Source organism: Hypomesus transpacificus, chromosome 26 (genome assembly GCF_021917145.1).
Source record: "Hypomesus transpacificus isolate Combined female chromosome 26, fHypTra1, whole genome shotgun sequence".
NCBI classification, from domain to species: Eukaryota; Metazoa; Chordata; class Actinopteri; order Osmeriformes; family Osmeridae; genus Hypomesus; species Hypomesus transpacificus.
The window spans coordinates 5,599,036-5,625,469 of NC_061085.1; the positions used below are offsets into that span (position 1 = coordinate 5,599,036).

Consider the following 26,434-nt stretch of genomic DNA (forward strand, 5'->3'; position numbering starts at 1 on the left):
TGTGGTGTACGATGTGTCATATGGCCGTTCGGCCACTCTTTAGTGGTCGACCCATCTCAAATCAAAACGTTTAAAACGTTCTTTCCTCTCTGATAAATTGTTAAAGTTATTAAGAAAATTAATAAGGTAACAGACAAATGCAAACCTCGTTGAATTTGGAAGTGGCGTGAAGCAGTCAACCGGCTTATTTGCACCGCCGGACGCTGAAAAAGGCAAAACGGTGACCCATTAGGGTTAGCTTCACCAACAACGCAGCATTGATCACAACGCAGCACAGTGCATACATTGGAGACTTAGCTCGCAATCTAGTCACTATAGGCAGTACGAATACTTGCCCGCAGTGTGGTGTATTTTAATTGGTACGTACGTAAGTAGCTAACTAAAACAATACAGTGCTTGAGATTTAGCACGCTGGGATGCATTTGACTCTTCCTACTGGAATCTCGTTTTTAAATGATTTGGAGTTTCATACCTGGTGAGTAGGAAGCTATGTAGCATTAGCTAACTAGATAGCCAACACCAGTAGTTTGCAAGGAGGCAAAAGCCTGCTCAATCTAACGTTAGCTGGGATATGTAGCTAATTGTCCGGATGAGACACAGCTATAGCTAGCTGGGATAGGTAGCTAATTGTCCAAATGAGACACAGCTAGCAAGCTTTAGCGCACGTTTTCTTAGCCACCTCTAATTTTTTACGTAAAGCGTAAATGTAGGGGGTGTTCCTCAGCAGTATGGCTAACAGATTCGTTTGCTCTCTATAACGTGTCGTGGTTTGGCATTGGCAAGTATTGTAACTAGCCTACGATGTTGTGTTCTTGCATTAACTGCTTCGAGCGTATTTGCTTTGATCTCCTATACTGCCACGCCACACACACACACACGGACACACACACGGACACGGACGGACACACACACACACACACACACACACACACACGGACACGGACTCACACCTATATATACACACACACACACACTATCCCGCTTCAGTCAATAATGTCTTTCCTCATATAGTAAAAAAAGAATTAAATATTTGAGGGGTGCCAAGCTGTCCACTCATTTAACAGTGTAGGAATAAACGCAGTTGACAGGGAATTTAGTGTTGTGTAGAGGGTAGACTGCACATAGCTCGGTGTAGGCTTGGCTACATTTGGAACAATCTGGGACAGTAGCCTAGACTACATACTGAATAAAAAAGTAATCTATTCATATTACAATTGTGGGAGGGTATGGCAACTGAAACTTGACAATATATTTACAGAAAAATAAAACTTTACTTAGAAGAAAACTCAACTTTGTCTGAAACTAACATAATAAACACACCAAAAGCGTTTTTTAAAGGACCTGGTCAGAAATTAGGCAAGATAGTTGGAAAAAGCAATTATAGTACTATAGTATAGTATGTGACTGCATCATGTTACATTTACATTTAGTCATTTAGCAGACGCTCTTATCCAGAGCGACTTACAGTAAGTACAGGGACAGTAGAACTACTAAAAGCAGTGGTTATGAATAGTTAATATGACTATCGTCTTCATTTTAAATTGCGTTCTCAATTCAGGTATCTATGCGATCTCAATTGTAAATGACAATTCTGCCGCATCAGTGACATCTGCTGCATCAAAACAAATTCTTGTTTTTTCTCCCCCAACAAATGACAGGGTTACACCGTGTCGTGCAGAGCAGTAGTAACCGCCAACGGGCATATCGCTTTTGTCTAGCGTTCCTTTCTATTCTCCAAAGTTGATGTGCTGGTCTTTTTCAAGCACATTTTCATATTTTCTGTTGCGTTTCCTTACATATCAGGTCAAACAAGCGACCTGAGTGAGATTCATGGTCTCAATTCTAAGCCTGAAAATCGTGATTCTCAATCCATCCAGATCTTGAAGCCCAAAAACGATATTTCTTATTATTAAATGCAGGGCTCCAGACTAACTTTTTTTACTAGGAGCACAGTAGCCCCTGACTGAAATTTTTTGGGAACGCAAGCAGAACATTTAGGGGCACACATTAAATCGACCTGCAATGCAATTATTTAATATGCTGTAAAGTGGAATTGAAAATGAGTTTTAAGTTCATCACACCAAAGAAGAATGTGTTGTTACTACCCATCTAAATTTGAATGGAAAAAAAACACAGACATGTTAAATTAGGCTTTGAAATAGTAAGAAAATCAGCAGTCTTCTCTGCTTGAGACTGGGTGGGCGTGTCGCCCTAAGGAGCAGAAGCTCCGCTCCCTCGAATGTATTGAATTCAGCAACAACAGCAACACTAGCTAAATCAATTGCAGAGCAATCCTATCTGCAGTCTCTGAGTGTTTTATGTATTTATTACTAGGGGTGCACCGATCCGATACTAAGATCGGATATCGGCCCCCGATATTGACAAAATAGCTGGATCGGGAATTGGAAAATTTAGCCGATCCATCCTTTTTTTCACAGCACATTCTATATCATTTTTCAGCAGCATGAGTTAACCAAACCTTTTAGATGCGTGAGTTCTAAATATTTCCGACGGTGCCCACAGCAAAATACTCAAAGCAATGCTACTAGCATGCTTGTGTTACCTGTTAGCCTTCTCATGGGTATATATTGAAGCCATACAGCGTTTGTCGGATAGTTTTTGTCTATCGGAAAATATTCAGTTGGAATTTTCGAAATCGCATACGACGCTACTCGTTCTACACTGTAGATCTACAGTAGAGTCGTTGAGCTGCAGTAATTCGGCGTGCTTCTAGCATTGTGCTTTTGGATGTGCTTGATTAAATTGGTACTATTATACTTTGCAGTAACCACCCCTCAAAACATTTACTTTGCAGACATTCCAAACAGCCAACGAACTAGTTGCCGTTGCAAGCGTGAAATACTCCACAGAGCTAACTCTTTGGCTCGCTCCATGTTGCTTTTAAGTTTCTGTCCACTGGTTGGACACGAGCTGTACACGGCATGGTGCAATGCTTCAAGCTAAAACTTCCATGGTTCACACACCAGCGACAAACAAATAAATAAGAATGCAATTTTTTTTACTTGTTTACAATGTTTGGTGGCTGTTTGATTACTATTGTTTGTTTTACCTATACATCATTTTGTTTCTACTGCTTCATTTTATTTATTTGAATAGGCTCTACGTTTGATTAAATTCTATTTTCGCATTTTGAATGCACAATTGTTTTTTATATAACAAATAAATAAGAATGCAGTAGATTACATCAGTTATTTTGTCTTAGTTAGGAAAGTCTGGTGCCTTTAGTCTTTTCCACATGGTGGAAGGAAGGTATAAGGTGGGAGGTATACAGTTTATTATTAATTCAACAACGGTATTGGATCGGGTATCGACAGATACACCAAGCCCAGTTATCGGTATCGGTATCGGGACTGAAAAAGTCGGATCTGTGCATCCCTATTAATTACTTTGTCTTTGCATTGTACCAGCTGAGTAACAGAATGCAACCGTCGTAGATAGGTTGCTTTGACGTACTAGTAGGTAGGTCGGATATTGGCTCCGCCTATACAAAACCTGAGCTGAAAACGGAAGAGAAAATGTTCAAGGGCTCATTTCACATAATGTACTGAGAAGCAAATCATGGAATTTGCTTTACAGCATCTTTAATGTAACTAGGAAGGGTACAATTGTGTGGTGTTCTTGCGTCGGTTGCAGATGGGTCTGTTTTTTTACAGACATTTTTACAACTGATATACAGCAATCCACCACAAGTTTGAGTTTAAATACATTATTTAATGTGACATTACGTACCAGCGTTTCCCACAGATTAGAAATCTAGTTGTGGCGGGGAGGGGGTTGTCAGACCGGGGGGGGGGGGGGGGGGGGGGGGGGGGGTCGTAATAATTCCTTCGTTAATAATTCGTTACACAGTTAATTTGTTAATAATTTGTTACATTAAATATTAACCCTAAATGATTCACACCTTCACAAAATTAACAACAACTAATATATCATTTCTGCATTATGCATGTAGCCACGCTAGTGCTAAACAACTATTTAACTGGTCGGCTCCAGGACGCCGGGTAAGTAGCTAGCTCCTGAGACTTCTCACCAAAAGAACGAAGGGGAACCTTCGAGTAGGTAGGCCTACCTAGCAAAAAGTAGCCTCAACTTTCCTCAACTTTTAGCTACGGCACTAATGCTGAAAGCTCGCTGATATAGCTGTCGGTCTTACTAGAACGGCGTATGTATGCATTGTTGCTAACGTGTGCTGACGTTGTGACTGTGCATATGTGAGAAAGACGCATGAGTGACAGAGAGACGGAGGGAGGGCAGGGGAAAGAAAGTGCAGCTGAACGAATACGCTGCGTGTTTTAACCTAAATAGCGATTAAAAAAAATGTTTCACGAAACGCAATATGTGGCGGCCGGTGTTGATTCTGTGGCGCACCGCCACAAATTAGTCTATGTGTGGGAAACACTGCGTACTGTACATGCAAGTCTTAGCTAAATGCCTTAATTGTATGATGTGCTTGTCGATCAGTCCTCCTACACCACAACACGATACTTGCTGAGCAACAACAAAAACACAGGCAGGGATACAGTAGCTAACAACACTAGTAGTGCTAAATAATAGTATTAGCTGCTCGGCTCCATGACGCTGTGTAAGGGCTCGTGAGACTGCTCACCAAAAGAACGAAGGGGAACCCACTTGTCTGGCAGATTAATACATGTTTTTAGGAACCTAGCAAAAAATAGCCTAAACCTTACAAGACTTTATCTAGATGTACCTAGCAAAAAGTAGCCTCAACTTTCCTTGACTTTTAGCTACAGTACTAATGCTGAGGGCTCGCTGATATCGCTGTCTTACTAGAATTCCGAATAGGGTGTGTAACATTGGTGGGGCTGAAAATGGCCCGGGTGCTGTTCTATGCGCCCTAATGCACCCTGTAAAGTAGCCCTAGAATATAACAAGCTGTTTTCTCCCTTATATGGTATGCTCATGCAGGGTTTTTCCTGTATGAGAAAATGTTGGCGCGCGCCAGAGCCGTTTTCCCGAGTGCCAATGACAAATCCCGAGCGCCAAAGGCAAAAAAAGGTCCGCGATGAAGAAAAAAACGCGTGCAATGCATGTCAGAGAATATTTTCTCAATAGTATGTTTCAAGTAGGCTACAGCAGAACCCTCGTTGTGTTTTGATCAATAGTTATCGAGTTGATAAGCGTGTCTTCTTGTCTGATCAATACGCAACTGTAAGGTGCGCGAATGCTGACAGAAGTTAGATTTACGATTTCCAACGCAGCCTCCATTGGTATTCTTAACCTGGAATGATAATATATAGTGCAGTGTTTCCTCTATGGCTAAATTTCTGCCGCCTCGGTATCAGAACAGTATCAGCTGTACAACATTTTAGGCCATCAATCAGCAGTGATTGTTAGAGTGCATGTCGGAGAATTGCACTGACACACGCTTCACACTGCAGTTGAGATTGCTTGTGTGCGTCCTTGAGAACTGTAACGGTGCGTTCACACTGCAGACTTTTTTACCGCTCAGCACCGCCGGCCTTCCCACAGTGCACCATGCTCGGGGGCGTGTCAGACAGATTCATTCAGAGCTGTAGTTCTCTTAAATCACTGTTGTAGTTTGTATAATGTCATGGCAAATGTGCAGACAAAATACAACTTTTACACACATTAAGCAAAAATCCGACACGCATAAACTCTTTCTCCAAAATCCGACACGCATTCTAGATCTGACATGATCTTATCTACAGCACACAATAGGTCTTTTCCACACTTTTTATAGGCCGAATGAAAGATGAAATGCCACCCGCACTCTATGGAACGGGTATTGTTCCGGCTGGAAAAAAAGATGCATCAGACATAAACGTTGACATGTGTAACCTTTTATTATATTACTCGAAATCTCTGCAAATCAATCGCTAGATTATGACTTGCCACTACACATAGCACAGAAGAAAGTTACGTAATGTGAAGAAACTGAATTAAAGTACAAAATACAACACACCAGGGACGCCGACAACCTCAGCAACCCTGTGCCAGGCATCATTTTTTTTGTTTATGTCTCTGTAATCGAACATAGACGTATCATACAATACTGGGTATGAAGACACACATACGATGAGTTGCTCTTCCATCTTGAAATTGTCAAACCTAGAAATGTTTACCATGACCGACAGTTGCTATGTTACAAGAAACAAGAAACCAACCCGATTGGCCATCGCTGGCGTTTTCACGCTCCTCATTTACATAAAGTTGAGAGAAATCCAACTTTTGCATCCCCGCTCGCCTTCCCACAATACCCTACGCGGGCGTCGACGCCCCGCTCGCCTTCCCAGAATGCCCTACGCGGGCGTCAACGCCTGGTTTCATTGAAAATGAATTGGAAGCCGACGCCCCGCTCTGCCCGCACCGTTAGTCGTATAACTTATGTTGTCAGTTCATTTAAGCCTGTTATTGTATAAGTCCATAGTCCTGCAAATTTAAATCAACTTAACTGGGGATTTTCGTTGTTTGTATTCTTCCCCTGCTAGCTAAATGGCACATGTCAGTTGATTCGATAGCGATTGCTGCCCTTGCTCAGGTTTGTGTTTTAGGTGCATTATTATGCTGAAGTAGTTTCAATTAATAAAAATTGGGTTTATTGTCATTATTTGCTACAGAATGCTTATCAAGATCAAACGAAGCAGGCAGGCATTGTACATGCTTCAGAGTGGCCTACCTTAATCGGGGGAGAGGGGGGGGGGGGCGCTCATAATCACTTTTAGTTTGACAAAACACATACATTGATTACAAAAAAGAAATACAAAAGAATATAATTTATATATATATACATATATATATATATTTTGGAGCACCAAAGACCCATTTTGACCCAGGAAAAACCCTCATGAATATTTAGATGAGCTGCGCGTTGATTGGTTGGTTTACAACAAGTGAAGCTGCGGAGCAAAGAGGCAACACGGCCAACAACACTCACTGAAACATCTAAGGTGGAGACTTGAAATAAAAACATGCAAATAAATCTGTGTCTACACAACACTGTTTTCAACAGATTAACCTGATATAATTTGCAATGATAACGGTAGTTGTTTCCACTTCTGTTGTCAAAGTTAACGGGATCGACTTAGTCTAGGTGGGTAAAGTTACAGTTTAGCAACCAAACTATCGTGATTCAACTCAGCTCTAGTTAGCTATCTTGCTGAAACATAATATAAAAAATAACCTGACAAAGATCTGGGGGGTGTTCCATCAACTTATTTAGCCAAGTCTCACTTACTTTAGCGAGAGTTCCGTTCCATTAAGGTGTCAGGCTAAACTAAAATGTGTTGCAAATAATTTCAAACAGGCGGAAACTGAATCTCAAAAGACAGTTCCGTTGAGTAAATTCCTGCGCGCAAAGCACTTAAGTCCGTGTTCAGAAACGTAAATTCAGACTTTTTGAAGTGCAAACATAAATGAACATGTTTAGGCCTACTTCATCTCCCAAAAATATATTAATTTAAATTAACGAGTTTAGAAATAATGTCACTTTATCTGTTTTCAAAAGTTATTGGTTAATTGACATAAAATAAGGCCTTAGAAACTAAGCAGAGCGTCAAGACAAGTTACAATCAATTATGGCGTGTCTGTTCTTTGACAAGCCTGTGGTGGATGAAGGTGCTCAGATTATACAAAGAGTGTTTATGCCACCAGCCCCAAGGGTCTTCAGAGACATAAGTAATGCTTCCCTGACCAGTATCTGTGGAAGAAGTATAGGTTCAGTAGGCCCAGCATAGTTTATCTAGATTGATTTAATTGTCATTCTTAAAAAAAAAACATAAATATATATATATATATATATATATATATATATATAAAATAACACTTTAGCAACTCTTAAGGATGGCAATGAACACATAAGAGCAGCCTACCATCCTTTGTTGAAAGTAATAGAAAGGAGAGTAGACTATAATAGTAGAAAGGAGGGTAGTAGACTGCAGTCTATGTAGGTGTAGCGATATTTAAAATGCGTCATTCCGTAAATAGAACGCTCCGTATCAAAGTAATTTTTTGCAAGCCAATCTAGCGCTCCGTAAACCAATAGGTGTATTCGACATCGGCTGCGGCTGCATGAAACGGCCAGCGAGAGTTGCCGCTTGCAGTTGGGGAGAAGTTATAAATGGCTCTGTAAAGTCGGAAAATTTGTCATTTTATGTATTGGGCTATGATAAACTCTTTCTCCAATCTGTAGGCTGCAGCCGGCTGCGGCGATGCATGGAGTCGAATACACCTAATGTCTGATCACGTGATGTTCCCTGCACCACGCAGCTTAGTTTCTAGATGTAGACCAGGGGTCTCCAAACTCTGCGAGGGCCAGATAATTTTCCTTTCTTTAATGTGGGGCGGGTCGGAACAGAAAACTACTTGGGCCGGAGTAACTACCAGTATTATTGTGTTAGCATAGTTAACTCGCGATTAATCACAATTAATCGCACATTTGTCTATTCTAAATGTCCCTTGATTTCTTTTTGTCCAATAATTTGTTCTCATTTTAATGCTTTTATCAACATGGAAAAGTGGATCGGATTGTTTGGTGCAAATGTTTTTTTTATTGAAAATAAAACAAACAAGTGTGTGCGGCGTGCCTGTTGTTTTGTTTCCGGTGTAGCTAGATCCAGTGTGGTGTTGTAGTTTTTCTAACGTCAGTAGTTGTTGCAACAGCATGTGAAAAAGACTACAACAATTGCTGGGCCAAAATGAACGTTGATGGCGCGAAAAAAATTGACACAGTTGAAACGGGTGTGCGTTAACGCCGTTAATAAAGCGTTAAACTGACAGCACTAGTATTTATTATGCTAGATTAGTTTATTACTATGTTATGCACCGTACATTCGTACATATCACAGCCTCTTAAAAGAGCATTATTAATATTGTAAATAACTTTTTTCTTATTCATTGCTATTGAAATCAAAACATCTACTTAATAAAAACATAAAATAAAACAAAAACTTTTTAGAGATGGATATGCTACCCTTAAGTATTGTTGAGGGCAAAGGTTTTTATGAAGCTTTGTTAATTAGCCGGCAAAAAAACGAGGGTCAGTTGTGTTTGAGCACAGGCTTCTAGCTGCTTCTAGGAGTTACATAAATATTTGTTTATGTTTTTCTTGTAATAGCTACAGATGTGGAAACACGCTGTGTTTTTCTATTTTCACTGCATTTTAATATAGCCTATAAATAGTGAATTTTAATATAAAAATGTTAATGATTAATCGAAAATCGATCGTTAATTCTCCCGACGATCGATTAAGACAATTTAGTCGAATGCCCATGCACCTCCCGTCCACACTAATACGGTGTATTCGGACACTGAAAACTGAGCTTTTCGAATACGCTCCCCTAGCCGGAGACATTTGAAAACGCAGGGTTCGCGTAGTAATGTGGACGGGGTCCACGGAGCTTTTCAGATACAATGACGTTCAGTTGCCATGGCGTTGGGGGTAGCTTTCACTCTTTTTGAACGCTATAATGTCAAGATGAACATGGAAGCTGAAAGAAATATGCTGCTCCATCTCTATAATTTATTTACCAGTTTAGTTAGTGTACTTCAGGTACAAGTATTATCACTTAATAGATACGCGTTACTCCTACGCAGAAGGCGAGTGTTGTACTCGGTGTGCCTGAACGATAGGGGGACAAGGCAGAGAAGACGGTTTAAACCAAACAGAGCGGCGATTCTGGGTGAGACCTGGCTGAACAGCTAGCTGGTGGGACAATTTTAAAACACCAAATAGTATTGCTGGAGGAGTATGTAAACGGGCACGTGGCAGGAGGGAGGGGCAGGAGTGGTGTAACCATGACAACGATTGTCATGTACACGCTTTAGTGTGGACGGCAAACATTTGGAAAACTATATGAAAACGCTAGTGTGGACGGAGATCGTTTGTTTTTTATTGATTGTATATTTTGAGTTTTATTCACATCCATTTTGCAGGCACAATGCATTGTGACAATCAAATTTGATTAGATTAAAATCAACAAATAATCTTGGTAATTAATCGTGATCTCAATATTGATCAAAATAATCGTGATTATCATTTAGGCCATAATCGTGCAGCCCTAAGTCTATGTAGGTAGGCCTAGACCAGTGGTCACCAACCTTTTTAGGCCAAAGATCACCGACCTTTGCCTTGGTGACCCGAAGATCTACCTATTGAGGCGTTGAGAGACAGAACAGACTCCAGACTGAACTTACAACTTAACTTTATATTTGGCCTTATTGTAATTGAATGAAATCAAACACTTTGTGAACAATATGAACAAGAAAAAACACTTTTGCAATGAGCAGGCTGGATATGAACGGTTTTATTTATAAACTGAAGTTACAACACAACACTGACAAATTTCTCATGTGACAAGTCAGTGTGATGGCTGTGACTGAACACTGTCTGTGAGTGCCTTGTAGTTTGGCTCATAAGCAGAGACAGCCAGTCTGAGGCAGTCTGTGAGGTGTCTGTCAGTAAGCCGGCTCCTGTACTTGGATTTGGTGATTTTCATCTGTGAAAATGCCATTTCACAGAGGTAGGTCGATCCAAAGTAGGCACTCACTTTTAGTGCACATGCACTGAGGAGAGGAAACTTCTCTCGGCTGACAAGTCCCCAAAAGTCACTGTCCCTTGACCTGGCTTTCAGCTCAATGTCATTTTGCAAATCAAGCATCTCCATGTCCACTCCACTTGGCAAAGCAAATGCTTTCTCGAATTGGTCTGCAACCTCCTCTGTATTAATAGGCAGGAATGGGTTTGAAAGAAATGCAGCAATATCCTTCATGATTTCTAACTCACCAAAACGTCGACTGAACTCCGCTGCCAGTTTGTCCAGGTGCACACAGTACTGCTCAGGGTGAAAGTCAGAAGAGTCTTTGATGGACTGTGACATTTTTTCCAGGTTTGTAAAGTGTGTCAGCGTCCCTTTCCTCAGATTCGTGGTCCAGACACAGAGTTTGGCCTTGAACGCATTCACTGCGCTGATCATGTGGAGGAGGTGCCGGTCTTTTCCCTGGAGTTCGTGGTTGAGCGAGTTCAGTTTTCCGGTTAGGTCCGTCAGAAACCCCAGGTCCAGTAGCCACGCATCCGTTGAAAGTTCCTCGTGCTCCTCGTTCCTTTTCGACAGAAACGTCTTAATCTCAGGCAGCAAGTCAACAAATCGCTGCAGCACTTTTCCGCGACTCAACCACCTGACATCAGCATGCAGAAGCAGGTCTCCATACGCCGAATCGAGCTCATCCAATAACGCCTTGAATAAGCGATGCTGAAGCGCTTTTGCTCGAATCGAGTTTACCACTTTGACCACCAGTGACATGACATGAGAAAAGTCCACAACTTTCCCAGCCAAGGCTTGCTGATGAATCACACAGTGATACTTCATGAAGTCGGGGAAATCCGGATCATTACGGCACAGTGCTATAAAACCAGCGTGCACACCGCACATTGCCGGTGCCCCATCGGTAGTGATTGCCACCAGTTTCTGAATGGGGATGTTCTTTTCACGGACATAGCTTTTAAAAACGTTGTAAATATCCTCACCTCTCGTGCTCTCTTTTAATTGGAGAAGAGTGAGGAAGTCCTCCTTTGTTGTAAAGTCCTGGAAAGCCATTCTGACAAATACAACAAGCTGAGCCGTGTCCATTACATCCAGCGATTCATCAAACTGCAGTGAAAAATATTCACAGAGTGACAAGTCCTCCAACACCTGTTGACCAACGTTATCCGACAGTAACTCGATCCTTCGTGTCACTGTTGTAGGACCAAGAGGCACAGCACGGAATGCAGCTTTTATGTCCTCTTTGTTTTTGAAGGTGCTGCAAACAGTCTCTGCGGTGACGGTCAATAGTTCCTTAAACAAATCCCCATCTGTAAAAGGTCTCTTGTGTTTAGCCAAAATGTGGCTAATACGAAATGACGCCTCAGTTGCAGCCTTACTTTGAGACGTAGGTTGTGAGAAAAGCGACTGTTGAGCCTTCAACTCCACTTTCAGCTCCTGAACTTTTTTGGCGCGGATTGCGCTCTTTGGTGGATAGCAGTCTTTGAATTTCGGATGGTTAGTGTTGTGGTGCCGCTCCAAATTCCCTCGCTTAGACAGTGCCTGTGGCTGGTGGCACAACATACACACACTCTTGTCTTTTACCAAGGTAAAGATGAATTCCTCCTCCCATTCATGATGGAAACTGTAGTTTTTCGCCCTCTTTCGTGGTGCCTCTGCCATGCTTGCTAACACTATGTGGACAACACGGCCGGGTAAATAAACAAACCAACGGCAACCACGCCCACAGGTATCCTGGGATAGCAGGTCTCTCAAAGGTCGTCTTCGGGAAAAAACGCCCATTTATTCTGTCGGTGAATTGCTTTGCAACACGCACAGGCCAATATGCAAATCCAGGTACAAGAGAACGCGCGTTCAGTTTAAGAATCCTCCGCGTTCATGAATTAGTCGGAGATCAGTATTTCTGAAATTATTTTGGAGATCGACAGGGAAAGTCTCCGAGATCGACACGTCGATCGCGATCGACAGGTTGGCGACCTCTGGCCTAGACTATGTAGTCTGCTGGAATCCCACACAAAGAAGCAAACCCACTGTAGCCAAGCCTTGACACTGTCTGCATCAGTCTATGTCTTTGCATGTGGAACGATCTTGAAGTATGCCAGGAATATGAAGGGTATACCTTGTAGGGATGGGCGTGGTTAATCGAATATCCGGATATCCTAAAGTAAGTAAGTATTCAAATACTTTTTTCAAATACTTGTGAGCGTAGTTTAATTTAAAAAAATAAAAAAATGAAAAACCGTTGTGTTGTGAATTCTAATAGTTGTTACTATAGAAATGATGAAAACCATCAAAAAAGGTAGGCTACGCCTACATTCTGCTGCGAGTCTCCTTTCGTTTTATTTGGCGCTACAAGAAGCATAGTGTCATGGCAGGACCTAGCAGCAACCTCAGTTCCTGCAGTCTTTTCTACGCCGGCCTGCTCGTAAATTGACTCCGTACTCGCCTCTCCCCTGAGTATGTTTACATGCTCATTTTCCTGAATAAAAATGCGTATGGCTAATGCAGTTGTGACTTATTTCATTTCTTACTAGTAGCCATGTAGAGCTGGCGTAATCGGCTGTTTATGTTTGCATTGTGTGGTGGCGCACCGTATCCTATAGGTCCAATGTAGCCTACTTTTTATTTCACATAATAATAGGCTAATCGCTTTTCCGCCAAATTAAGAGCCTAGCGGTTAGGGAGTCGGGCTAGAAATCAGAAGGTTGCCGGATCGATTCCCTGCCGTACCAAATGACGTTGTGTCCTTGGGCAAGGCACTTCACCCTACTTGCCTCGGGGGGGAATGTCCCTGTACTTACTGTAAGTCGCTCTGGATAAGAGCGTCTGCTAAATGACTAAATGTAAATTTCCAATTGCTGCCACGTTCTTTTTGGGGCTATTATTCTCAATCTCCTGTTGAGAATATCGGCCATAGGCTAGCCCACTGTCGAAAATCATTTTCGACAAAATTGTGTTAAATGTTCTGCTTGCGCTCCTAAAATTTTCAGTCAGGGGCTACTATGCTCCTCGTAAAAAAAGTTAGTCTGGAGCCCTGCCCTTGCCATATTAATTGCGGCAGCATTGTCCTCTTTGGGGACAACTCCCTAAAAACTCAAATCTATTTACGCTGCTGAAACAGCACCCCTCTGCTGCTTTACGTTTTACTTTTTGCGACATAATTCCATTAGAAAAACTATCTAACTATAACTTTCCCGAGAGACGAGAATCGGACACTGACAGCAGTAAAGATGAGAGCACGCTTAAGAAACAGAGGAGGAATCTATCTAACTATAAAAAAGTATTGTGACTTCGTCAACGATCAATATTTTCGTCTCGTCTCGTTAACAAAAGTTATAATATATTTTGTCATAGTTTTTATTTTCAAAGATCCGTTTTCGTCACGTCTTAGTCTCGTTTTAGTCATTAAAAAAAGGTCGTTAACGAACATTTTTCATCATAGTTTTCATCTACGAAATTAACACTGTTAAAATGTGAGAGAAATGTTCTATGGTATGGTTTTGACTAATCCTGTTTTCTGTCTCTTCTGTTCCAGGTTTTGTCATTTACCATTTGATAAGGCTATTGCTCCTTGATTAGTCCACATTAGTGCCCTCATCATGTCCATGCGGAGAATTGTAGCTGGTGACCTCATATTCCCACTGTAGTGTGACCAGCCATGCCCTCCCTGTACCTCCTAATGAGGGACTCCCCTGTCCTTTTCTTCTGGACTCTCTGCTTACAAAGGTCTGCTGACTACCACCAGTTCCACCAGTTATACCAGTTGTAAGATGACATGGACTTATCTACACTATGCCACTTTGGCAGGACAAAGGTGAAGACCATATTTTATTGAACAGACAAAATAATTCCCAACATGAATAAACTGAAACAGATGACCTAGTTCAAGGACAGAACATTTGATTGTGTAGTGCCCATTCCTCATTTTGAGGAGATTGCACCATGACTTCTTATGCCCATATGTTTGGTTCGCCGGCGGGGCCAGGAGTGGAATAGCCGTGCCCATGATGCAGCGTAACGGTGGGTTGGGAGCCGGTGGTCAGCCGTGGGTTCTGCGCCGTGTGCGCCTCACCTGGCTTAGCTTTATGCTCTTTTTCATCCTGGTCTTCTTTCCACTCATCGCCCACTACTACCTAACCACCATTGATGAGGCGGGGGGTCCAGACAAGCGAATCTTTGGCCCGCGCCCTGGAGGTGAACTGTGCGAGGCAAAGCATGTCCAAGACCTGTGCCGCATCCGCGAGTCAGTCAGTGAGGAGCTCTTGCAGCTGGAGGCCAAGCGCCAAGAGCTGAATGGTGAGATAGCTCGACTTAACTTGCGCATCGAGGCTTGTAAACGAAGTATCGACAGTGCTAAGCAGGACCTACTGCAGCTCAAGAATGTCATCAGCCAGACGGAGCACTCCTACAAAGAACTGATGGCTCAGAACCAGCCTAAGCTCTCACTGCCTGTCAGACTGCTGCCTGACAAGGAGGACCCAGGGCTACCCCCTCCCAAGTCTGCCCGTGCATGCCGCCTGCGCTCCTGCTTTGACTATGCCCGCTGCCCTTTGACCTCAGGCTTCCCTGTGTATGTTTATGGCACAGGGTCCTACCCCTGGGGTGAGCACTTGGACCCTTTGGTCAATCAGGCCTTTACAGCCTCAGTGAAAAGCAACATTTATGTGACTGATAACCCCAGCATCGCCTGCCTGTATGTGGTACTAGTGGGAGAGCTGCTAGAGTCCCCCTCTTCCCCCTTACCACCTCCCCCTGAGCTGGAGAAACAGCTTAAAGCTCTCCCATTCTGGCGGTCAGATGGGCACAACCACCTGCTAGTCCACTTGTCCAGGAAGTCCATGACTCAAAATTTCCTTTACAATGTGAGCACAGGGCGTGCAGCTGTGGCCCAGTCCACCTTTCTGGAGCAGCAGTACCGTGAGGGCTTTGACCTAGTGGTCTCGCCATTAGTTCATGCCCTCTCCGAGCCAAACTTCCTGGAGGTGCCCCCACAAGTTCCCGTCAAAAGGAAGTATCTATTTTCCTTCCAGGGTGAGAGGGTGGAGTCTCTGCGCAGCAGCTTACAGGAGGGCCCACCCCAGACCTTTGAAGAGGAGATGGAAGGAGACCCGCCTGCAGACTACGACGATCGCATCATCGGAACCCTGAAAGCAGTACAAGACAGCAACTTAGACCAGGTTCTGGTGGAGTTCACTTGTAAGAGTCCTCAGGGTAGCCTGCCCACAGAATGGGCTTTGTGTGGCGAGAGGGAAGAGCGACTGGAGGTCCTCAAGCACTCTACCTTTGCACTGGTTATCTCCCCAGGTGAAGGTCAGTTGTTGGCCTCAGCAGGTTGTGGCATGAGGCTGTTTGAGGCCCTTGAGGTGGGGGCCATCCCTGTAGTGCTGGGGGACCACTCTAGACTGCCATACCATCAGCTTATCCGCTGGAGTGAGGCCACTGTAATGGTTCCCAAGCCCCGAATAACTGAGTTGCACTTTCTGCTACGTAGCCTATCAGACAACGATCTACTGGCCATGCGGCGGCAGGGACGCTTCTTATGGGAGACCTACTTCTCCACCTCAGAAAATGTCCTCAGTACCATCCTGGCCAGCGTTAGGACCAGCATTCAAGTGCCCGCATCCCCCATTCGGGAAGAGCCTGTCCAGGAGATTCCCCACAAGGCTGGGAAGATGGCGGGCACCGACGCCAATCTGGCTGACAATGGAGACCTAGACCTGGGACCTGTAGAGACAGAGCCACCCTATGCTTCACCACGTTTTCTCCGCAATTTCACCTACACTGCTGCAGACACCTACCGGGCCTGGAACCGGGCCCCGGGCCCCTTCCATCTATTCCCCCATACCCCTCTCGACCCAGTACTGCCCTCTGAGGCAAAGTTCCTGGGTTCAGGCACAGGCTTTAGGCCCATTGGAGGGGGCACGGGTGGGTCAGGAAAGGAGTTTCAGGCTGCCCTGGGAGGGAATGTGCCCAGGGAGCAGTTCACAGTGGTCATGCTGACGTATGAGAGAGAGGAGGTCCTTATGAACTCTCTGGAGAGGCTCAATGGGCTGCCTTACCTTAACAAGGTGGTGGTGGTGTGGAACTCTCCTAAGCCCCCTTCGGAGGATCTGTTGTGGCCAGACATTGGCCTGCCCATTGTGGTGAGTACTGCTGCTGACTACCTAAAACACCAGGTTATAGTTCATTAGTGAATGGGAGAGAATGAAATGTGAACTTCTAACGTCTCCACTTAATTCAGATGCTGTGACTTGTTATTTGCTGGCATTTCTGAGGCTGTTTAAATATGCACATTACATTAAACATTTTGGATCTGCTTCTCTTGTTCTCTTTAAAGCTTACTTTGCAACTCTACTGAGCCTTCACATCATCAGTTATAAAATGAAATGGGAAAGATGAAGTTTGCAGGAAAGATGTGCTTTTTATTTAGAACAAAAGTAGAATATCTAAGAATACAAAATCTCCATCCCCTATGAAAAACTCTGTTTATGGGATTGTTGCAATAATGAATCAGGTCATTGCCTCACATTTTAAAATTCAATACACACATTTGTACAAGTAGGCATTATGAATCATCTTGCCAAAACTTGCCATGTTTAATTTGGGACAGCCTTTGATAATGGAGCTTAATAAAAGGCACCAATAATGTGCTTCATGTTTTGGCTACTCGCAATGTTCTTGGGGCTATCTTGTTATTATTATCAGTGACCTATGCACTTTGTAAAGCTCTCTCTTGGAAGTCGCTTTGGATAAAAGTGTCTACTAAATGAGTAAATGTAATGTAAAAGTACTCCCTGTATCAATGTAAGAGCAGTTCACTAATTCTCATCTCCTGCCCCAGGTCGTCCACACAGAGAAGAACAGCCTAAACAACCGCTTCCTTCCCTGGGATGCTGTGGAAACAGAAGCTATCCTTTCTATCGATGATGATGCCCACCTCCGCCATGATGAGATCATGTTTGGCTTTAGGTCAGTATAAATATACTGGTAGCTCAGTGTTTCCAACAGAATGTGATTATATTTGTGGCGGTAGGCAGGGGCAGAGCCAGACGTTGTAAAAATTAGGGGCTCAGCCCAAAGCTATGTCCTAGTATCCGTTAGATGTGAGTGTAGATAGGGACTTTGTACAAAACATTTTGCATTAATTTTAGCGCAAAGGTTTTTTGAGCTTTACGTAATATAAACATTACGTTGGACTCATGTTGTTATATTTGCAGAGTGTATTTAACTATGAAGATTATTATATTTAACTTGAATGTATCAGTTTTGGACACATTTGTGCATAGAATTATGATAGGCCTATTAATGGTTCGTAAACTCCGGATTGATTCTCCGACCGAGGATAAAAGCTGTTAATTCCGCACATTGATTCAGAACGTGCACAGGGCTGAGTGCATCAATGCACTGCACGCAGCTCTACAATGAAGTTAAAAGTTAGAAATACTGTAGCTGTGTCAGGCTTGATCAGAATTTGTGTTTTAATAGTCTCACTTGGCAGGTTCACCCTGCTGACAGAACCATACATTATGCTATGTAGAAGTGATGTGAAACTGTCCAGTAACTTTTTGTGCTATGAAATTAGGGCACTATGTATGAATAGTGCTGTCATTTCTGAACAACTCATTTCTTACAACCCATTCACACACTCAAGATTTGGGTGAATGGGGTAATTTGTTGTGAATTACCCTCAAACTCTCCCAGGATTATCTTGCCAATGTTTCCACACCTTCAATATCTCCTTCTGAGAGAGTATTGCAAAGTAGGGTTTTATGACAGACTAATTGTAAAATAATTTTTCAGCATAGATTATTTCTATGAGGTATCCAGAACAACATACTAAAAGCCCTAAGAAATCCTAGTTGAGGAAATATGTTAAATTCTCATCAATCCGAGATGTGTACCAAAAAGGCCAGACTACATTACACCACAATGGGGCTATTTTTTCCCTTAACTCCTATCAAAATGAAACTTTACGCAATGAAACTATGAAAAGTAACATGTTTTGTATTACAAGTTTCTTTTGAAATTAGATTGAATATGCACATGAGCTCCACACTTATTGAATATGTCCTAATTTACATAGGCAGAAAACACCATCCATGTATGACAAATACATCGGCCCAATCTTCATCCAATCATCCTACTGCCAATGACATGATGGTCGTTATTGGCATAAATCTCCCATCAAAAACATGCCACCCCCAGTCTTTTGGGTCCATACATTCACTTCCCCCTTTCCACTACATCATTTGGTAAAAGACCCGAAGACTATGGAACTTTGCAGCTGTTGACATTGGAGGGAGAGGTACATTTATGCATTTAGCAGACGCTTTTATCCATAGTGACTTAGGAGTGAGCTTTACAAAAGTGCATAGATCACTGATCATAACGAGATAGCCCCAAACATTGCGGGTAGCCAAAACATGAAGCATACATTTTGAAAAGTCCCAAAGGGAAGAACACTAAGAGCATGTAGTTAGACAAGTAGAGTCAAGACACTCTTGTTCTACAGGAACAAGAGTGTTCCTGTAGAAAAATCAAGCAACAATAATATAATTCACATCGAGTACAATCATTTTAAGTCAGTTACAACTAACCAACAAGAGCAACAAGTCTCTCATCAAGAGTCATTTCGATCCTGGAGGAAACTAACATCAGGTCCAGCCATTCATTCCTAAGTACCGGAACAAGTGCGTCTTCTGCCTTTTCTTGAACGTGGGGAGACAGTCAGTGTCTCTGATGGAGGTGGGGAGTTGATTCCACCATTGGGAGGCCAGACAGGAGAAGAGCTTGTCTTGGGACCGGGCACTCTTGAGCGGTGGGACCAGCAGACGGTCAGAAGAAGACCGCATGTGGCGGGTGGAGGTGTAAGGCTGGAGGAGAGACTTGATGTAGTCTGGTGCAGTCAACCAATGGAAGGAAATGAGGAGCAGGGTAACATGGGAGCGTCTGGGTCGATTGAAGACCAGGCGGGCTGCCACGTTCTAAATACTCTGGAGAGGGCGGGTTGCACATGCTGGGAGACCGGCGAGCTGCGAGTTGCAGTAGTAGTCCAACTTTGAGAGGACAAGTGCTTGGACTATCAGCTGGGTGGAATGCTCAGACAGGTATCTCCTGATCTTCGGGATGTTGTAGAGGGTGAATCTACACGACCGAATGACTGCAGCAATGTGGGCTGTGAGGGAGAGCTCGTCATCCATGGTCACCATTGCAGATCCCAGGATGTTTGAAAGATCGTGGGAGATGGAGGATTTGGCTGGGATGAAGAGGTTGTTTTGGCGAGGTTCAGCTGGAGGGAGTGCTTGGTCATCCAGGCGGAGATGTCTGTGAGGCAGGGCTCAATCCTAGCTGAGATCCCCGGATCAGTTGGGGGGAACGACAGGTACAGCTACGTGTCGTCAGCATAGCAGTGGTAGGAGAAGCCATGGGAGGTGATGATTGGTCCAAGTGAGGTGGTGTACAGGGAGAGGAGGAGGGGTCCAAGGACAGAGCCCTGTGGGACACCAGTGGAGAGCTGTTCATTTTCAAAGAAACTTGTAATACAAAACATGTTACTTTTCATCGGTAGTTTCATTGTGTAAAGTTTCATTTTGATAGGATTAAAGGACAAAAATAGCCCCATTGGGGTGTAATGTTGTCTGGCCTTATTGGCACACATCTCGGATTGATGAGAATTACAAATATTTCCTCAACTAGGATTTCTTAGCACTTTTAGTATGTTGTTCTGGATACCTCATAGAAATGATCTATGCTGATTTTTTTTTTTTTTACAATTAGTAAAAAAAATTGCTCCAAAATGAGTTACTTTGCCTGGACTATTAGGCTCTTAAAGCCTCTGTAGGATCTGACTAGGGCTGCAACTCACGATTATTTTAATAATCGATTCATCTGTCAATTATTTTTTCGATTAATCGATGAATCAGATAAAAATTGGGCTCAAGCCTTCGACGAGCACAACCATTGTTCTCTCACATATATTTAGTTTTGTTTTCCCACCCCTAAGGATCCCTCAATATTTGGATTACATAGACAACGTCGGTGTCAAAATGTTCATCTTGCTCCCGATTGCATTGCTTGAATAGGGATTTACGTTCCGTTGCACGGTTTAGGCTGAAACATTTTTTTAAATGAGAAAAGTGGCGTGTATGGCAGAAGGGACCTCAGTGCTAGCCTAATGTTACAACGTCAGCACACGTTAGCAACGACGCATAGATACGTCGTTCTAGTAAGACAGACATATCAGCGAGCCCTCAGCATCAATATCGTAGCTACTCCGCGACTTATTGTTGTGTCGCGCAACACAACAAATCTATAATTAAATTCGTGGCCAACTCTTTTGAAAATCGAATTTGATTGATTCGTTGTTGCAGCCCTAGATCTGACCCAAAGTATTTCAAAGATTCAATTGGAGGAATCTAGTCAAATTAAGATATTCTTCATTCAACATTTCAGAAAGAGTGGTTGTGAAAACTCTCCACATGCCTTTCTGTCTGTCTTTCTCTGCTACTTTGTCAATCTTTTTTTCCCCGCCCTGATTGTGTCCTCAGGGTGTGGAGAGAGGCTAGGGATCGGATTGTGGGTTTTCCAGGTCGCTTCCATGCCTGGGACGTCAATCACCAGTCATGGCTCTACAACTCAAATTACTCCTGTGAGCTATCGATGGTCCTGACAGGCGCTGCGTTCTTTCACAAGGTCAGAACCCCCATAGCTTCCTTTGCCCATCTTCCATTCTCTCAAATCCATCTTTGTCTATAGCAGTGGTTCTCAAACCTTTCCTCAGGGACCACCTGTCCTGCATATTTTAGATGTTTCCCTGCTCCAACACACCTGATTCAAATGCATGTTCATTACCAGGCTTCTACAGAGCTAGATAACGACCCATTCATTTGAATCAGGTGTGTTGGAGCAGAGAAACATCTAAAATCACTGGTCTACAGCATCAACATTCACGTTTCCTGTTCTGCTCTCAGTATTGTTGACCTATATATTGATGTCTAAATTCATTTTTCATTTTGATGCTTTGTAGTACTACGCTTACCTGTACTCCTACGTGATGCCCCAGGCCATCAGGGACATGGTGGATGAGTACATCAACTGTGAGGATATTGCCATGAACTTCCTAGTTTCCCACATAACACGCAAACCACCCATCAAGGTCAGTGCAATAGTGTGGAATGTTCTTGTAGTTTGAGTCTGCTAGTAGCAAAGATTGAATTAGCATCAAACTTTATGTCCTCAGCAGTGTTGGGGAAGTTACTCAAGAAAGTAATGTATTGGTTATTACTTATTACTCTTCAGTAAAAGTAGTGTGATTAAGTTACATTATTACTATCTGTACAAAGTAATATTATTACTTATTATATTACTTTTACTCAGTGTGCGAATTACATAGGGCAGTCCCCACTTAGCTTAGTCGATATGCTCTTGGTCGACTAAGGTTTTTTTAGTCAAGCTGCCATATGGCAGTGTGAAATCTGATTCCCGCTTGTGTCATCATTGCTGAATTAACGAAATGTTCAACAGAAATTGTAGGTTATATTATTTAAGACAAATAAACCAACTCCAAAACTATAAAATTTAAAAGAAAAGGTGTTACTGTGTTCCCTTTCATTAATCTGCACTTTGTTTTGGTTCTGTATTTTGCACACGGCACGAGCACAATTGGCTGCAGAACTACAAACTCTGCCATAACCTACTTTGACTGAGTTATTATTCAAAATTGCAAAGAAATATGTGGTATGGCAGCATTTTATTAAAGTACATTTACAAAGTACCGGGTGACTCGAAAAACGTTGAATGCAAACTCTGTCTACAACGGTTTATTTTTCATCATTCGACTTTGAATATGATGTAGCCTGCCACCTGAAACGTATGTTGGTCTAGCCGTACTTTGCTCATGCTAACGCTCTGGGTTGAAAAATCAATATGCCTATTATAAGAATCACATCCAAATCGAATGACATTATCTTCTCCGGCCAAGACAACAACATCTTTCTCTGTTGCACCGTTCCCCACTCATCTTCTACGTAAGTTCGCATGCTGCAAGGTAGTGATAAGCGCACTCTGATGATTTGCATGTTAAACAAACTATATTTTTTATTTGTAGTACATTGTAAGAGATACTAAATACCATCGGCATTTGGTTACAACAGGACTGGTGATACGAGTCTTATTATTTGTAGGCTATTAGCGGCAGAATCTGCAATGTCCAGCAGCCATTGAGTCAGATCGCGAAAATGTTTTTTAAGCGTTTCGATTAGTCGATTTTCATACGTTTTAGTCGAGTCTTGGTCGACCAAAGAAACTCTTAGTCAGGGACAGCCCTAGAATTACGGGGGGGTTGACCCCCCCAAATTAAGACTTGGACCCCCCCAAAAGAGGTAAACACAACAGGTTAGGGGGGTAGATACATTTCAGTGTTTCCTCTAGGATTTTTTTGTTGCAGTGGGGGCAGGTTTGTCCAAACACCCCCCCCCCCCCCCTCCCCCCCAGCTAATGTAATTGTGCACATATTTTCGTCCTATTTCCCCTAAAGAAATAAAGTTGGCCTACTTAAAGACACCTTACACTCATAAAGTATGTTCTAAATGGCATAAATGCTGCCAATTAATAATTGACATAACAACTTATTGTAAATTGTCAGTGGCCTAGCCTATCGATTAAGGTAGGCCACTCGGAAGCATGTACATTGTGTGCTTCATTTGATCTTGATAAGCTAAGCATTCTGTAGAATAACAATATACCCACTATAATAATTAAAACTACTTCAGCATAATAATGCACCTAAAATACAAACGTGAGCAACGGTAGCAAGCGCTATCGAATCAACAGACGTGCAATTTCGGCTAGCAGGGGAAGAATACAAACAACGAAAATCACCAGATAACTTAATTTAAATTTGCAAGAACTATAGACTAATACAATAACAGGCTTAAAGGAACTGACAACATAAGTTATACGACTTAGAGTTCTCAAGGCAATCTCAACTGCGCTGTGAAGCACGTGTCCGTACTATTCTCCGACATGCACTCAAACAATCACTGCTGATATACGCCTAAACATTTTGTACAGCCCTATTTCTGATACCGTGGTGGTAGAAATTTAGACGTGGCGGGCCGCCATGGCAAAATCAACATAGCGGAAACACTGCATTTATATATCGTGCTTACCTGTAATCGGAAATGTTTCTTTACGCCCTGGAGAAGAAGTTGTCCCCCGATTGCATAATTCGCACTCTGCTTTTACTATTACTTTTAGTAGCGAGTTGTGGAAACGGGTCGCCATCTCTCTTATGGTTTAAAGTGGATTCTTCGCTAGCTTTAAGTACTGTTTTTGCAGTAGATAATATTTTGTTGGGGCACAGTTTGCATTTAACTTCAATGTTTTTTTCCAATATCTTCAATGAAAGCTAAATAGTGTGAAAATGTCCACGCCGAAAACGTAACGCGTTCTGCGGCCATGATTGCTGTTGTGTTTGCCTGCAGCGTGATATCTCTAATAGTTAATGCATCTGATGAACCATAACGGAAAATGTAATTGTTACCCTTACCCTGTATCTGTATATTTCCCGATATAATGAGAGAAATATTATTAGTAAACATCTATGGCCTATGGAGGATTTACAGTATACCCATCAAGCCAGAAGACGTTTTTATAACAGGTCAATCCTCACTCCTTAAGGTGAATTTGATTTGTCTGTGCTGTGTGTCATTAACCCAATCACACATTTTAAACTGACAAATTAATTCCCATGACCTGATGGAAAATGGATGCATGTTCCTTTTCTCAGGTGACGTCTCGGTGGACCTTCCGTTGCCCTGGCTGTCCTCAGGCCCTGTCTCATGATGACTCCCACTTTCATGAGCGTCACAAGTGCATCAATTTCTTTGTAAAGGTGTATGGCTATATGCCGCTGCTCTACACTCAGTTCCGAGTGGATTCTGTGCTCTTTAAGACCCGCCTGCCCCACGACAAGACCAAGTGCTTCAAGTTCATATAGTACAGGTTTCACATGCCAGGACATAGCGGGAAGAGATTAATGGTACAAAATGCTGGCAAGATTTAGAAGAAAACACTTTACAAATAATGATTGGAGCTCAGACCCACTTTGACTGGAATCTGGCACGAACTGCTGCCAATAAAAAACAAAACAAGCCTTTGTTGTTTTTAATGTTTTTTTTTTCCCCTCATAGTGTTCCATCAAGCTACCACTACAGATATTATTTGAACCACTCTATGGACCTACATAAGAGAGGCAAGACTATCCTACAGATGTTGAACTGACAGTGACATTGTAATGAGAAGTTTTGAAACTAACTGGAAGAGTGGCTGGACGGTCATATTAAACCAGGCCTTGGCGTTGTCTGAGCAGTCACTTTTCAATTTTGGGATGAAAGGAGGGTTAAAGGCATGTGGTTGTCATTGCACACATTTTGTTTAGTTTATTTGTTCTTTTGAAATTTGAAGAAAAAAAAAAAAAAAAAAGATGATGCTGTATTCTGTACTTGTGAGACATAGAGAAGAACTGATGGTCACAGAAATGTTTCATTCAATTGTTTTGGGATATTTTTAAGTGATTTGTTCATGTAAATCGCATGTAGGATGTGCAGTCACCAAAATCTTTGTCCTATACAGATCCATTAAAACCCATTAAACGGCCAAATTCTCAGCAATTATGACACACATTTTCAAATGGAACTGACACTCATTACTCACAACCAATCCAGGAAACTAGCTATTATATTTAAGCTGGCAGGGGTAATTAGTAATTCCTCACATCATAAGTTTATTAAGTCAGTCAAGTGTTATGGGTTTTACTAAGTGTGTCCATGATGGTTGAATTTGAATGGCCTGCCTATGATTGTTAAATAATGAGAAGTACTTCAATGAGGGCTAAATTGTACTGATTTGGCACTTCTGTCTAAAGTTTTTAAAATCCGACTTGAGAAGTAAATTATTACAAAAACAACATTGTCCTAATCTAGTGACATCCAGTTTCAAACCTCCATAAGGATCCTCTCTGTACACCAACTGTTCGGAGCCTCTTGGTTTCATTTGAACTGATCTTAAACATTTGACATTTATTTGACAAAGAGGTATAATATCTCCTGATAAATGGCACACAACACTTTTGGCAGTCCACAATGGAAATGTGTTCCAAGGGATGCAGTCTGTTATGCCCCCTTCCATAGACACACACTGTACTACCAACAGACCCCATACTGCAAAATACCAAACTGTATTATTGTGTAGAGTAGTTCAGCAGTACAACCCTGTCTCATATTTGATCTTGTTTGGATTAACTCTGTTAACATGACTTGAAGATCAAGATTCCTTTATAGGAAATGTTTCAATAAAGTAAGAGAGAATATGACACTTAATTTCAGAAATTATATATTTTCTCTGAGGTTCAAACTGTGAGGTTTTCTTTATGAAACAGGACTTGTGGGCCCATGGCTTTCTGTATATTTATTGAATATATATTTAAGTAAAAAAAATTCTGACTGATGCTTTCTCTTTGATGAGGAATAACGTGAACTGCCATCAGAGAAACCAGACGCTCGGTAGTTGCTTTTTCAGGTATCACTATTATAGAGAACCTGCATGTAAGTGAATGTTATCCCTGAGTATATTTGAATAATTTAAACATGAATTAGTCGGGTTTAGCCTGGCTGCCAGCCCAACTTCTCCCCGTCCACAAAAACATTTGGTTGGGTCTGGAGGGTCTCGTATTGGGGACAACTACAGAAAACCAGAATCGGGACGGACCAATGAAATTGTCAGGGTGGGCTTTACACGATGATGGACAGATTATCAACAGTAACGTAATCAACAACGTCACGAAAGAGCGCTTGGGTTAAATTCGTTTTCAACAAACAACATATTACATTGCT

At 42.3% G+C, this 26,434-nt stretch overlaps 1 protein-coding gene across 3 annotated transcripts; it reads left to right on the forward strand.

Annotated features, from left to right (window-relative positions):
* Positions 1 to 19: 19 nt before the first annotated feature.
* Positions 20 to 25,914, forward strand: extl3 (exostosin-like glycosyltransferase 3). 3 transcript variants are annotated; one of them, XM_047049381.1, is made up of 6 exons: positions 20 to 475; positions 14,077 to 16,684; positions 17,383 to 17,510; positions 21,089 to 21,233; positions 21,568 to 21,696; positions 24,331 to 25,914. In XM_047049381.1, exons 2-6 carry the CDS (start codon positions 14,546 to 14,548, stop codon positions 24,538 to 24,540), a joined length of 2,751 nt encoding a protein of 916 aa, XP_046905337.1. In that variant the 5' UTR covers positions 20 to 475; positions 14,077 to 14,545; the 3' UTR covers positions 24,541 to 25,914. The 3 variants fall into 3 exon arrangements, with proteins under 3 accessions (XP_046905337.1, XP_046905338.1, XP_046905339.1); XM_047049382.1 differs by having other exon boundaries at positions 20 to 359; XM_047049383.1 differs by lacking the exon at positions 20 to 475 and adding an exon at positions 12,579 to 12,709.
* The last annotated feature ends 520 nt before the right edge of the window (positions 25,915 to 26,434 follow it).